General features: G+C 53.9%; 2 protein-coding genes across 2 annotated transcripts; both read left to right on the top strand.

Moving 5' to 3' along the window:
- Window positions 1-3,184: 3,184 nt before the first annotated feature.
- Window positions 3,185-5,129, top strand: NCU05237 (hypothetical protein). The gene is made up of 2 exons (XM_956908.2): window positions 3,185-3,662; window positions 3,769-5,129. The coding sequence occupies exons 1-2, from the start codon at window positions 3,624-3,626 to the stop codon at window positions 4,555-4,557; spliced, it is 828 nt and encodes a 275-aa protein (XP_962001.1). The 5' UTR covers window positions 3,185-3,623; the 3' UTR covers window positions 4,558-5,129.
- Window positions 5,130-6,315: 1,186 nt separating this feature from the next.
- cys-4 (cysteine-4) lies at window positions 6,316-11,798 on the top strand. Its single transcript, XM_956909.3, has 3 exons — window positions 6,316-6,669; window positions 6,920-11,466; window positions 11,542-11,798. Exons 1-3 carry the CDS (start codon window positions 6,630-6,632, stop codon window positions 11,569-11,571), a joined length of 4,617 nt encoding a protein of 1,538 aa, XP_962002.2. The 5' UTR covers window positions 6,316-6,629; the 3' UTR covers window positions 11,572-11,798.
- The last annotated feature ends 487 nt before the right edge of the window (window positions 11,799-12,285 follow it).

The raw sequence follows: 12,285 nt of genomic DNA, 5'->3' as shown, positions 1-12,285 counted from the left end.
GTCCTTCACCTTCCTGTCCCATGTACCATGTCTCCGGAGGACGTGAGTAAGGCCAATGCTCCTACTGCAACCTCACCTGGGCGAGCTCGCGCGTCGTTGGAAACAACCAAGGTAGGTGATGGAGTGACTGTACTCGTTACATTACTCAATACTCAACTTCTCAAGGGGACATTACTTCCTGAGAATACACCACCGTCAGCTTTTGCAAGACCATGCTCCATCCCGAGCAGACATCTCTAGGTATCTAGCCCTCGATATCAACTGTCCAGTAAGCAGCAAGAGGCTGAGCATTACACTGACGATATTTTATAGTCATATACTGTTCGGTGATGGGCTAGGAAGTGCAGTTATAGCTCCATCTGTCGGGCAAGATAGGTATTCGGGGATTGTAGGACGCAGAAGACGGTTGCATAGGTAGCTAGGTGGCCAGGGGCAGTTTTTTCAACTTTCTGAAACTTGGCTTCCTCTGACATTTTACTGACCTTTGGTCATAATGTTTTGTTGGAAAAAAAAAAAAAAAAAACCGAAGAAGAAAAAAAACTAAGAAAAAAAAAGAAGGAAAATAATTGATCCTGATAACCAGTCGGGTATTGAAGATCAGAACTTGCTTGGACAAGGGAAAGAATACCTAGGTAGGTAAATTATGGACATCTGCAGGACCAGACTGATATCAACAAAGGGTTGTCCGTGGGTGTGGTTATGATGAGCAGTGACCTGCAGCTCATATCCCGAGTTTTTCGAAGCAGCTTTAGCTCAATGGTAATGATCTTGCCCATTCTTGTGGTAATGTTAGGTAAACGGGCTCGAAATAGAAGAGATTGTATAGAGGTAGTGTTGCTGCTTGATTTGGATGGGACGGGAGCGTATGTGTATATGGTACATGGCAGGTTGCGGTCTTGGCTACCCGGCGACTGGATGGATGATCAAGATAGGTAGGTGATAACCGTCGATATCAAAGTCGCCGATGCCGTAAGGGTGTTCGACCAGGTCTACATGGCAGGTAGACTCGCAAGAGCTACGCAGTACGTATAAAACCCATCTGCCGCCCCCATCCAGTCATGGGTTCTGTCGCAACTTGACCTCCCTCTCACGCCATCCCGACAGCCCGCGACAGCCAGCCATAGCCATGTTGGTGACCATCATTCATTTCACCTTTCCCATCATGTAGACCATACTACAGCGCCAAACGAACTGCCGCTCTCTCTTTCTCTCTCTCTCTCTCTCCTCCCCACGCGCGTATGCGTTCCGTTCCGGGTACATACCCCCAAAGAAAAAAAAAGATTCCACACCCGTGCGTGTCCCGGAAGTCGAGACTAGACATTCCCGGAGGCTGCCGGGGAAGACCGTTAGGTGTACCGCCCAGCCGGTAAAGGAGTGGAGAACTCGGCCGGACCGAGAGCCGCCGACAGCCGCCCCGGTCTCGCCAGGTCGGGTGGGAGTCCGGGGTTTTAAATTTTTAGGGCGGATGTGTATGTACCGCGTTGAGTATTGCACTATCGGCGCTAACAAGAACCTTTTTGGGCGGTCTTTACTTGCCGAGCTTACATGTCCCATCATGTCTTTTGAGGGACAGATTTGTGCATATCCATCATGACATAAGACGCTGAGTAGGTGTGGATGATCAGCCTTGCGAAAAAAACGTCGGATGGGATTCGGCAAGTGGTTTTCGGCCTGCTCCCAGAAAGGAACTTTCGTCGGATTCAGTGGTTAGTTCTCCCAGGGGTACTCGAGGTTCCTGTATTCTTCAGTACCTATCTTCTCTTGAGTTTCCTTTAGGTACCTAGTGTTGAAAGTCCGTCTCGATGTTGGGCCGTTGAACAGCTGGGATCTACGCGTGCCGCAAGAGATGGAAGGACTTGTGTAGTCCAAACGACCCTTCTACATGGGAATTATACATATACATAATCATTCAACCTCGGAGACATCGTCCGCGTTCAAGCATAAAGTTGATGTGTATCTTGGCAAAGGGGTCCTTCTTCGGGGTCCCAATTCAGGGGTAAACTGGCTCCACATGGCTATGTCTTCGACTGTCAAAACGCAAAGAGGGACGGAGTTGCCGTTCTTGTCCACTTGTTGAAGACTTCAACGTCATGATTGACTGAAAGTTATACACATATCGGAAGATCGGTGATACCGTCAGTCGTCGTTATGGTAGATGCCCAAAACGGCCAGTTTAGTGAAGATGAGCATACGTATACGATTCCAGCCCAGCATAGTTTTTACCAGGGTCCAGGAGTACGCGGAGATTTGTCTTGTGTGATGTGTGCCGGTGCCGTGTCCAGGTTGGCACTGATCGGAGCCGGGGGGTTCTGCTACCCCGTTCCAACTCCCCTTAACATTTTCAGATAGTGAGTGATACACGGACATGTTAGCCGCCAAAGCAAGTCGCTAACATGGACCTAACAACCCCCCGTGAACACCAACCCCCGTTGATTGGAGTGCCCGTCTCTGCCCTGTCCGTCTCGTCACGGAAGGCAGGCCTTTGCGTCATAGCCCACCGATCAAATAACCGAGTCGAGTCGAGCCTGGCAAGCCTAGAAAGGCGGTTAGGCGAACGGACGGACAGACAGGGAGGACACGCGACACCGAAAGCGCGGCTTTGCCTGGAGTAGGTACATGTAGTGTAGTGTAAGCGAAAGGGAGGGAGGGAGGCAGCCTGACGAGGAAATCGTGTGAAATGACATCAGGTGTTGAAGGAGGGTGCCGTGGTGATGGACTCCCGTCTAATCTAGTCTTTTCCGCGGATTTGATTTTGATATGTGGTGTGGAATGCCAAGTAAGGACGGTAATTGCGAACAATGACGGCGCCTTTTTTGAGTTTCAAGTTTCAAACCAAACAATCAATCAATCCTATCCTGTTGAGCCTGGAAAGAAACGAAAGGCTGGTGACCGAGGAATGGGATAACAATAGCGCCTCGCAAATTCGCAATCGTACTACTACACTACCATACAGTCTATTTATGTATGTATGCCGATTGATCCGGGTTCCATCCAGCAAGCAATTAGGTTGGCGCCGCTTCCTTCGTTAGGTTGTTTCGCCGCGGAGTGTGTGTCGCAACTCGCTCGCAACTGGCGTAGTGTGAACCCCGGACTCCTTCGCGAGCCCGTCAATCCGTCGGTCTGGTGTGATGCTCACCAAGAAGTCTTGGTTAATTTTCTTTGGGATCGTTGGGGGTCTTGTCATCAGCAGTTGGTGGTGTTGTGTTACCTTACTTTTGGTTTTCAGAAATTCCACTTCCCACAAATCTGGTTGCCTGCCGTGCCCGTGCCCGTCACGCATCCAACTAACTGCCCACTTCCAAGCCCACCGCAAAACCTCTGCTGCACTGTACCGACGTTTGTTGAGGTGGCTGCGCTGCAAAGAACCAAACACACTTCCACTTCCTTGCCGCCGTCGCATTCGAACCGCTCTTTCAGCTGCTGCAACCTGCAACCTCACACATCCGTCACAGCCAGCCGCTCGTCGCAAAAAAAGACCCCTTTTCTTTGCTGTCGACATCATCGTCTTTATCAGTCGCATTTTTAATTGTCCTTTCCTTTTCATTGTGGCCTTTTATTTTCGCGATACAGACGCCCAAAAACTAGAGTCTATACTTTGCTCTCCGTATACATAAACCATAATCATGTCGCGAGGTCTACGACTTCGATTTCCCCGGCCGAGGGTAAGTCTTTTTTTTTTCGCATCCTCCAATCCCCAGCCATCGTGATTACCCTCACCATCAGGCATCACCGTGACGCCATGCTAACAACGGCACGCGCAAAACACAGACCTTCCTCGGCTTCATGTCCCTCCAAACCGGCACCGAGCTCATCGCCCTCTCGCTCGTCTTCAACCGCATCACAGGCATCTACGGCATCCTCGCCCTCTTCACCGGCTTCCCGCTCTCCCTCCTGCAAATCAGTCTCTACCTGCTCTCCGTCTTGGTCGTCGGCTCGCTGGCGTACCTGATCCCCCACATCCGACACCAATCGCCCTTCCAGAACCTGGCGCTCGCTTTTCTCTACGGCATCGACACCCTCCTCAACTTTGCCTACGTCACTTTCTTCGCCACGACGTGGTACCTGACCCAGTTTCACGATCCGCAGGGCCCCGCTAGCAAGGGTGACATCCCCGAGAGCGCCAGCCCGTCGAACGGCGAGGGCAACTACGAACACGATAGTGCGCAGAAGAACCAGCTGGAGAAGGCAGTGGGCGTGCATGAGTCCGCGGCCAGCATGTGCCTTGTGGTCGGGTTCACGCTGATCCGGATCTACTTTGCGTTGGTGGTCTGCGCGTACGCCAGGGCAGTGGTGCAGAGATATGTGGATATGAACAGCGGGTGGGCCGGTGGTCCCCTGGGTTCGGGAGAGGTGGTTGATGATGATAACGGCAAGGAGGGACACGTCGCGGATCCGTTTGTGGAGGGCGCGCCGCTGGGTGAAGGCTGGCAGGGCAAGATGGGCCGGATGATGGTCGGCTTTGGCAGGGGGTATTGGTTGGGAGGGAGGAAGGAGGACGAGGAGTGGGCGAGGGAGATTGGAGGGCGGTTGAAGGGTGGGAGATACTCCCGGGTATGAGCGGCCACCAGAGTTGAAAAGTGTTTTCGTTCAGTGGGACTTTGAAGACGTTTAATTATCATCGGAGAGGAGGAGACGGCATAGCCAGCATTCATCCCAACATACGACACACCATGCATGGGCATAGAAGAGAGGTATTGGCGCGAAGACAGCCATTCTCACAACGCATTATAAAGAGGAGGATACTATGAAAGAAGGTCTCTGCACTTTAGGCGGCTTCCTACTGTACATTGAGACATTTGGATTTTTGTACTTGCATCGCATTTGTACAAACTTGTCACGGACGGCTGGGGCACCATAATATCCATGATATCTCTATATTTACCTTTCAAGGATACCAGAGGGGATTACGGCGCAAAGACATATTTGGGGGAATTAGGGAACGGGTTGGTTTTTTTCTGGATTGGTTTATACGCCGTCAGCACCAGCAGGGAGATGTTGGACGACGTAATGATATTAATGGAGGCTCGGGTCATTTGGAGATATATAGTGTATACATGATAAGATAGCTTCACGCAAATGCAGTCGACATTTGTGAGAAGGATAGAAATGACACCATAGTTCAAAGTCGATATATCCATGTCATTGTGTGTCTTCTTTTTGAATATGCGCAGGGCTTAGCCATGTAACTGCTGGCCCTTCTTGGAGATTCCGCCTTGGACATGTCGTTCGTTCGCTTTCACCCCCCACCCGACATGCCCGCCTCCCGAGTTGACCCCGCGAAGTTGGTTAATTCGGGGAATGTGAGACCATCAAGGTGAAGATATCAATCAGATGGAGGAGCATGTCACTGATACATAGAACAATGAGTGGGAATATTCATATATAGGCCTAGCGCCAGTGCAGAAATGGTTCCAGGTGCGGGTTGAACATGGAGATAGAGTAGGCTCGGGGGATGTTCGGGAATGGGGGGGAAAGGGGTTCAGCAGGTCTTGATATGTCATCCATCCATCCTGTCAGATTGTTTTCGTACACTACCATACCTCATGCCCATACAAGTATGGGTGTCTGTCTCTGCAACTCGGGAATAGAGTCATACACTATATTCGTCCCATGTCACAGACTAGACCTGAGACCAATGTGGATATCCAAAGATGGGACGGTGTCGGGAGTTGTTCACCTGGAGCCACCCCCTGGGATACCGTTGCGAACAGACGTTCTCTCTTTTTTTTTTTCCTTCTTCCTCAGCGGTTTGGTTTCTTTTCTTTGCAGAGTCTGCTGCTGCCTTCCCGAGTCCCCGAGGGCCGTGGCGAGGTCGGGGGAGGGGGCATGGATGTCCATCTGTCTGTCTGGGGTTTTTTGTTAGTGCGATACCTCTGGATACGTCGGAGGCACGGAGGGGGGGGGGGGGGGGGGGTGACAGTGAGATGGACACACACTTGGTTCCTGACAAAGGCAAAAGTTGAAAATTGGAGACTTTCTATTCGCTGGAAGGGTCATCAGCAAAAGAGGCAACTTGGCGAGGGTCAGATTTCAACACAAAGGCCGGCCAAAGTGGGTGCGCTCATGACTGCGAATGAAGCTAGGCCGATCACGCAATCGCTCCAGACGAAACAGCGCAGCCATTCATGTGCCGGCATCACCACAAGTGGACTGCGGGGGCGGCGGCCGGGCAAGAGAGAGAGAGAGAGTGTGTGTTTAGCTGTGCAGTGCTTCAGTTGTTAGTGAGTTTATAGTGTACACACACTAGTGTAGAGACATTACATAAGTGCCTTCCCACGCCTCGCTGTACATATTTGTCCCGCCCTCCGCATTAGGTTGTGACATTCCTACAAAACCTTTCAATTGAGACTTGTTCTGCCGATTCTCAAGGTTGGGCAGTTCTCTCTTCTCGGAGAAAAAAAATAAAAAAGGAGAAAAGAAGGGAGAGCAAGTCAGTGAATCATCGATATATTATTCCCTCTCATCCCCAAGACTCATACCTACCTACCACTGTACTTCCACTTGTTCCCATTCCCTGTGGTTACTCGTTGTTCTCTTTTTTCTTATTATTTTTTTTCTTCTTTTTTTTTTTCCTCCATTGATACCTCCTTCCTCCTCCCCCACAGTCCAGCCATCACCAGACTCCAACGATGGCTTCCACAACACAGATCAAGACGCCCCAAGAGGCTGGTGAGTTGTTTGCTTCCCTTGTCCCCTCCTTCCCGTTCCCGTTCCCATTCCTCTCCAGAGGTCCTGCACCTGACCCCGCTACATCCGTGCCTTCCAAGTGCGCAATCGGCGCCATGTCTCTCGACACCAACACCAACACCAACAGCCCAAGATATCACGAGATGCATTCGGCAACCAATGAGAACAAACCTAGAATGGAAAACCACCACAAAGACAAGACAAAATGGCTAATTCGTGACACAACCCATAGTCGCCAGAATCGCATACCTGGCCTCCGATGTCGTCGTCTCGGTGCAGCCCTCGCTCGCCGCCGAGTCCGACTTCTCGGCCACTCTCAAGAGCCTCGCCTCTTCCAGGACACAAAGCCTTGTCGCCAAGGCCGCCGATGCCGTCACCGAGATCATTCCCGTCAGACACAACAACGACCCTCTTCTCTCAGTATTCACACCCATCCGCTCCGGCCGCCTGGTCTCGGTAACAACCACCTCCGAGGTTCTGCTCCCCAGCATCGCCCACCTCTACAAGCTCGCCCAGCTCCCAGTCGTCCTCCACGTTGCGCTGGGCCCCAAGAGCCTCCCAGACTACACCGCCATCACCTCGATAAGGAATTCCGGCTGGACCTTCCTGCAGTCCAACTCTCTCCAGGAGGCTCAGGATCTGGCCCTCACTGCCCATGCTCTCGCCGTCCAGTCCGGCAAGGGTGTTATTCACTTCTTCGACCCCAGCTCTAGCGCTTCCGAGCAGCCCATTGCTGCTGAGGATCTCAGCCTTGTCCAGGAGATTCTCAACCTCGACAATGTTCGCCGCTTCCAGTCCGCCTCCATCTCGGGCTCTTCCATCTACGCCAACGACGGCCGCGTAGCCGTTGTCTCTGAGCAGTCCGAGCCTGTTGCCAGCCAGACCGTCCTTGACGCCCGCCAAGTTGAGGCCGCTACTGCTACTGCGACCGATTCTCTTGCCCCTGCCCAGGACGGCTCCGATGAGTCCGCCCAGACCAGCCAGGAACAAAGCGAGGCCAGCGAGGCCAGCGCGACCCCCAGTGCCTCCGTCGCCACCACCATCGACGAGCAGGCCCCCGTTGTCACCTCCGAGCACATCTACAAGTACGTCACTGCCATCTGGGCCAAGCTCAACGACCTTGCTGGCAGGCAATACAGCGCTTTCGAGTACTCGGGTCCTTCCAACGCCGAGAACGCCCTCTTCGTCTTCGGCTCTGGCTCTCCTCTCTTCGCCCAGGCCATTGCCCAGGCCCAGTCTGACGACAGCTTCGCCAAGGCCGGTGTTCTCACTGCCCGTCTCTACCGCCCGTGGCTGGGCGCCAAGCTCCTCGAGGCCATCCCCAAGTCTGTTAAGCGCGTAGCTGTCCTTGAGCAGGTCTCGAGGAAGACTACCAAGTGGGGTCCCCTCCTCATCGATGTTCTTACCTCGGTCAAGAGCGGCCCTGGCGGTGTCCAGACCATTGTTGGCCACCAGCTTGGCTACATCTCTCAGGAGACCGTTGTCCAGGCCCTCCGCGGCATCTTCCAGAACCTCACCTCCGAGAAGCCCGTTCAGAACCTCGAGGTTGGTGAGCGCGAGGCCCCCAAGGAGGCTTCCGAGTACGGCCTTGAGAAGCCCAAGCTCGAGACTGCCTACACCAAGATCCTCGACCAGCTCTTCGGTGAGCGCGCCTACATCGCCAACTCCATCGAGAAGGACAACGCCGGCATTTCCAACACCATCTCCGCCACTCCCGAGTACGGTTTCGGTGCCCTCCTCGCCCGCAAGGAGCGCAAGCAAAAGTTCGTTTCCGAGGTCAAGGAGGCCGCCAGCAACGGCCAGTTCTCCTCTGACGCTCCCAAGCAGGCTCTTGCCAAGTGGGTTGCCAACGCTGAGGACTCCAAGAAGGTCGAGGAGGTCGCTTCTGAGGCTGTCTCCAAGCTCTCTGAGGATGGCTCTGACCTCTCCAAGTCTCTCCTCGAGTACAAGCAGTTCTTCCGCAAGCAGTCCCTCTGGCTCGTTGGCTCCGATGCCTGGTCCTACGACCTCGGCAACTCGGGTGTCCACCACGTCCTTGCTTCCGGCGAGAACGTCAACCTGCTCATCATCGACTCTACCCCCTACTCTGAGCGCGCTGCTGCCGATGCCAACCGCCGCAAGAAGGACATTGGTCTCTATGCTATGAACTTCGGTAACGCCTACGTCGCCTCTACCGCTGTCTACAGCTCCTACACTCAGGTCCTCCAGGCTATGGATGAGGCTGATAAGTTCAACGGTCCTTCCGTTGTCCTTGCTTACCTCCCCTACTTCGGTGAGCACGACTCTGCTCTCACTGTCCTCCAGGAGACCAAGAAGGCTGTTGATATCGGCTACTGGCCCCTTTACCGCTGGAACCCCGAGAACGAGAAGAAGGGCGAGCCCAGCTTCTCCCTCGACTCCGAGCGCATCAAGAAGGAGCTCAAGGAGTTCCTCGACCGTGACAACCACCTCACTCAGCTCATGAAGAAGGAGCCCTCGTTCGGCGCTGTTCTTTCTGAGGACTTTGGTACCGAGATCCGTGCCCAGCAGAAGCGCAAGGCCAAGGATGCTTACAACCAGTTGCTGGAAGGCCTGTTTGGTGCTCCCCTGACCATTCTCTACGCTTCCGATAACGGCAATGCCATCTCCCTCTCCAAGCGTCTGGGTAACCGCGGCCGTGCCCGTGGTCTCAAGACTACTGTCATGTCCATGGAGGACTACCCCGTTGAGGACCTCGCCACTGAGGAAAACATCGTCTTCATCACCTCTACCGCCGGTCAGGGTGAGTTCCCCCAGAACGGTCTTTCCTTCTGGCACGCCGTCAAGGACAACACCTCCCTTGACCTCGCCAACGTCCGTTACTCCGTCTTCGGTCTCGGCGACAGCCACTACTGGCCCCGCAAGGAGGACAAGATCTACTACAACAAGCCTGCCAAGGACTTGGATCGCGTCCTTGCCAACTTTGGTGCTAAGCCTCTGGCTCCCATTGGCCTTGGTGATGACCAGGACCCCGATGGTTTCCAAACTGGTTACTCCGAGTGGGAGCCCAAGCTCTGGGAGGCTCTCGGCGTGGCCAACGTCGATGGCCTTCCTGAGGAGCCTGCCCCGAGGACCAACGAGGACATCAAGATTGAGTCCAACTACCTCCGTGGTACCATCGTTCAGGGCTTGAATGACACTTCCACTCTCGCCATCTCTCCCGACGACTGTCAGCTCACCAAGTTCCACGGTACTTACATGCAGGATGACCGTGATATCCGTGATGAGCGCAAGGCCCAGGGTCTCGAGCCTGCTTACTCCTTCATGATCCGTTGCAGACTGCCCGGTGGTGTGTCTACCGCTAAGCAGTGGGTCCAGATGGACGACATTGCCAACGAGCTCGGCAACGAGACCATGAAGCTCACCACCCGTCAGACTTTCCAGTTCCACGGTGTTGTCAAGAGCAAGCTCAAGCCCGCCATGCAGGCCATCAACCGCGCTCTCATGACCACCATTGCCGCTTGCGGTGATGTCAACCGTAACGTCATGTGCAGCCCTCTCCCCGCTCACTCAAAGTACCACCGCGCGGTTCATGCGTGCGCCAAGCGCATCAGCGACCACTTGCTCCCCAACACCACTGCCTACCACGAGATCTGGTTGACCGATGACGATGGTGCCAAGACCCAGGTTGGCGGTAACGCTGTCCAGGACTTTGAGCCCCTCTACGGCCCTACCTACCTTCCCCGCAAGTTCAAGGTCTCCATTGCCATCCCTCCCCACAACGACGTCGATGTCTACGCCCACGATATCGGTCTCATTGCCATCAAGAACGAGGACGGCAGCCTTGCTGGTTTCAACCTGCTCGCCGGTGGTGGTATGGGTGCCACCCACAACAACAAGAAGACCTACCCCCAGACCGGTCGCATGCTCGGCTTCGTCACCGCCGCCGACGTGCACCTTGCCTGCGAGAAGGTCATGCTTGTTCAGCGCGACAACGGTGACCGCAAGAACCGCAAGCACGCTCGTTTGAAGTACACCATTGACGACATGGGTGTCGATGTGTTCAAGGCCAAGGTTGAGGAGTACTGGGGCCAGAAGTTTGAGGAGCCTCGTGCCTTCCACTTTGACTCCAACGTCGACACCTTCGGATGGACCAAGGACGAGACCGGTCTCAACCACTTCACCATGTTCATTGAGAACGGCCGTATTGAGGACACCGCCGAGTTCCAGATGAAGACTGGTCTCCGCGAGATCGCCAAGGTCCACAAGGGCGAGTTCCGTCTCACCCCCAACCAGCACTTGATTCTCTCCAACGTTGCCGACGAGGACAAGCCTGAGCTCGAGAAGCTCCTTGCCCAGTACAAGCTGGACAACCTGCACCACTCTGGCCTCCGCCTATCCTCGTCTGCCTGCGTGGCCTTCCCCACTTGCGGTCTTGCCATGGCTGAGTCTGAGCGCTACCTTCCTGTTCTCATCACCAAGCTCGAGGGCGTCCTTGAGGAGGTTGGTCTCAAGCAGGACAGCATCGTCATGCGTATGACTGGTTGCCCCAACGGCTGCGCTCGTCCCTGGTTGGCCGAGGTGGCTTTCGTTGGCAAGGCCTACGGTGCTTACAACATGTACCTTGGCGGTGGTTACCACGGTCAGCGCCTCAACAAGCTGTACAGGTCTAGCATCAAGGAGGAGGAGATCTTGACGATCATGAAGGGTCTCCTTAGGAGGTACGCCAAGGAGAGAGAGGAGGGCGAGAGGTTCGGTGACTGGACTATTCGTGCGGGCATCATCAAGGCGACTACTGATGGAAGGAACTTCCATGAGGGGGTGAGTGAAATCTTTTGAGTCCTTATCGTGAAATCTTTCTTTGAATATTTTGCTGACCGGATTTTCTTGGTACAGGTTGCTGAGGAAGAGGGTGATGAGGAGTAAACGTGCTCCACCAGGATTTTGACGATCACAGAAACAGATGCATTGAAATGGGTTGTGGTGTGTAGGTTCAAGGCGGTCAGGGACCAAGGGGGGAGCAAGGTTCAAGGGTCAAAGCGCATTTTCATTGGCGTCGAAAATGACTTGGTTGCAGTTTTTGTCTATTGTTTTTACATGTCTCTCCGTATATACCTCTTTGATATCTCGATGCATTGTCTTTTTTGTGTCTCACAGGTTGTTGACTTGACGGTCATTCGGGGTTGCATGTTTTGTTTACTTTGACGTCACTCGTGCTACGCGTATGTCAGGGCCCGTTCGAAAGAGTTGGGATGGCACATGGCAGTTGCTTACTTGCTTGCTCGCTCGCTTGCTTGCTTGTGCTCGTGCTTGGTGCGTATGTGTACACGTGCGTGCATTTCAAGACGTGCGTTCGAGACCAGACGCAGAAGCAGGGCGAGAGAAGTGATGAAGTGTTCACAGGAAGCGGGGACGGGACCGAACAAACCTTAACGTTACCATTGCCAAGCAAGCGTTCCTGAACTGAAGTTCCTGAACAGCAAGCTGCTAATTTTTATAGCCAATAGGCTGCACGGAAAAGAGAGGGGGGCCAGTCGCCCTGTTGATGAGGGTTGTGTTGTGGTTGGTTGCCCGGTGACCGATGAAGGATGGACAGCCAGTAGACTACGAGATGGAGAACCTGGAATCGACAAGCTACTT

Source organism: Neurospora crassa, linkage group IV (genome assembly GCF_000182925.2).
Source record: "Neurospora crassa OR74A linkage group IV, whole genome shotgun sequence".
NCBI classification, from domain to species: domain Eukaryota; kingdom Fungi; phylum Ascomycota; class Sordariomycetes; order Sordariales; family Sordariaceae; genus Neurospora; species Neurospora crassa.
The sequence above is the reverse complement of the archived record's forward strand: the minus strand, read 5'-3'. Positions and strand labels throughout refer to the sequence as shown.

Coding starts and splice junctions, on each gene's coding strand:
- NCU05237 (XM_956908.2), top strand. CDS start 3,624: ATGTCGCGAGGTCTACGACTTCGATTTCCCCGGCCGAGG. Junction 3,663..3,768: donor TTCGATTTCCCCGGCCGAGG/GTAAGTCTTTTT, acceptor CGCAAAACACAG/ACCTTCCTCGGCTTCATGTC.
- cys-4 (XM_956909.3), top strand. CDS start 6,630: ATGGCTTCCACAACACAGATCAAGACGCCCCAAGAGGCTG. Junction 6,670..6,919: donor CAAGACGCCCCAAGAGGCTG/GTGAGTTGTTTG, acceptor CACAACCCATAG/TCGCCAGAATCGCATACCTG. Junction 11,467..11,541: donor GAAGGAACTTCCATGAGGGG/GTGAGTGAAATC, acceptor TTCTTGGTACAG/GTTGCTGAGGAAGAGGGTGA.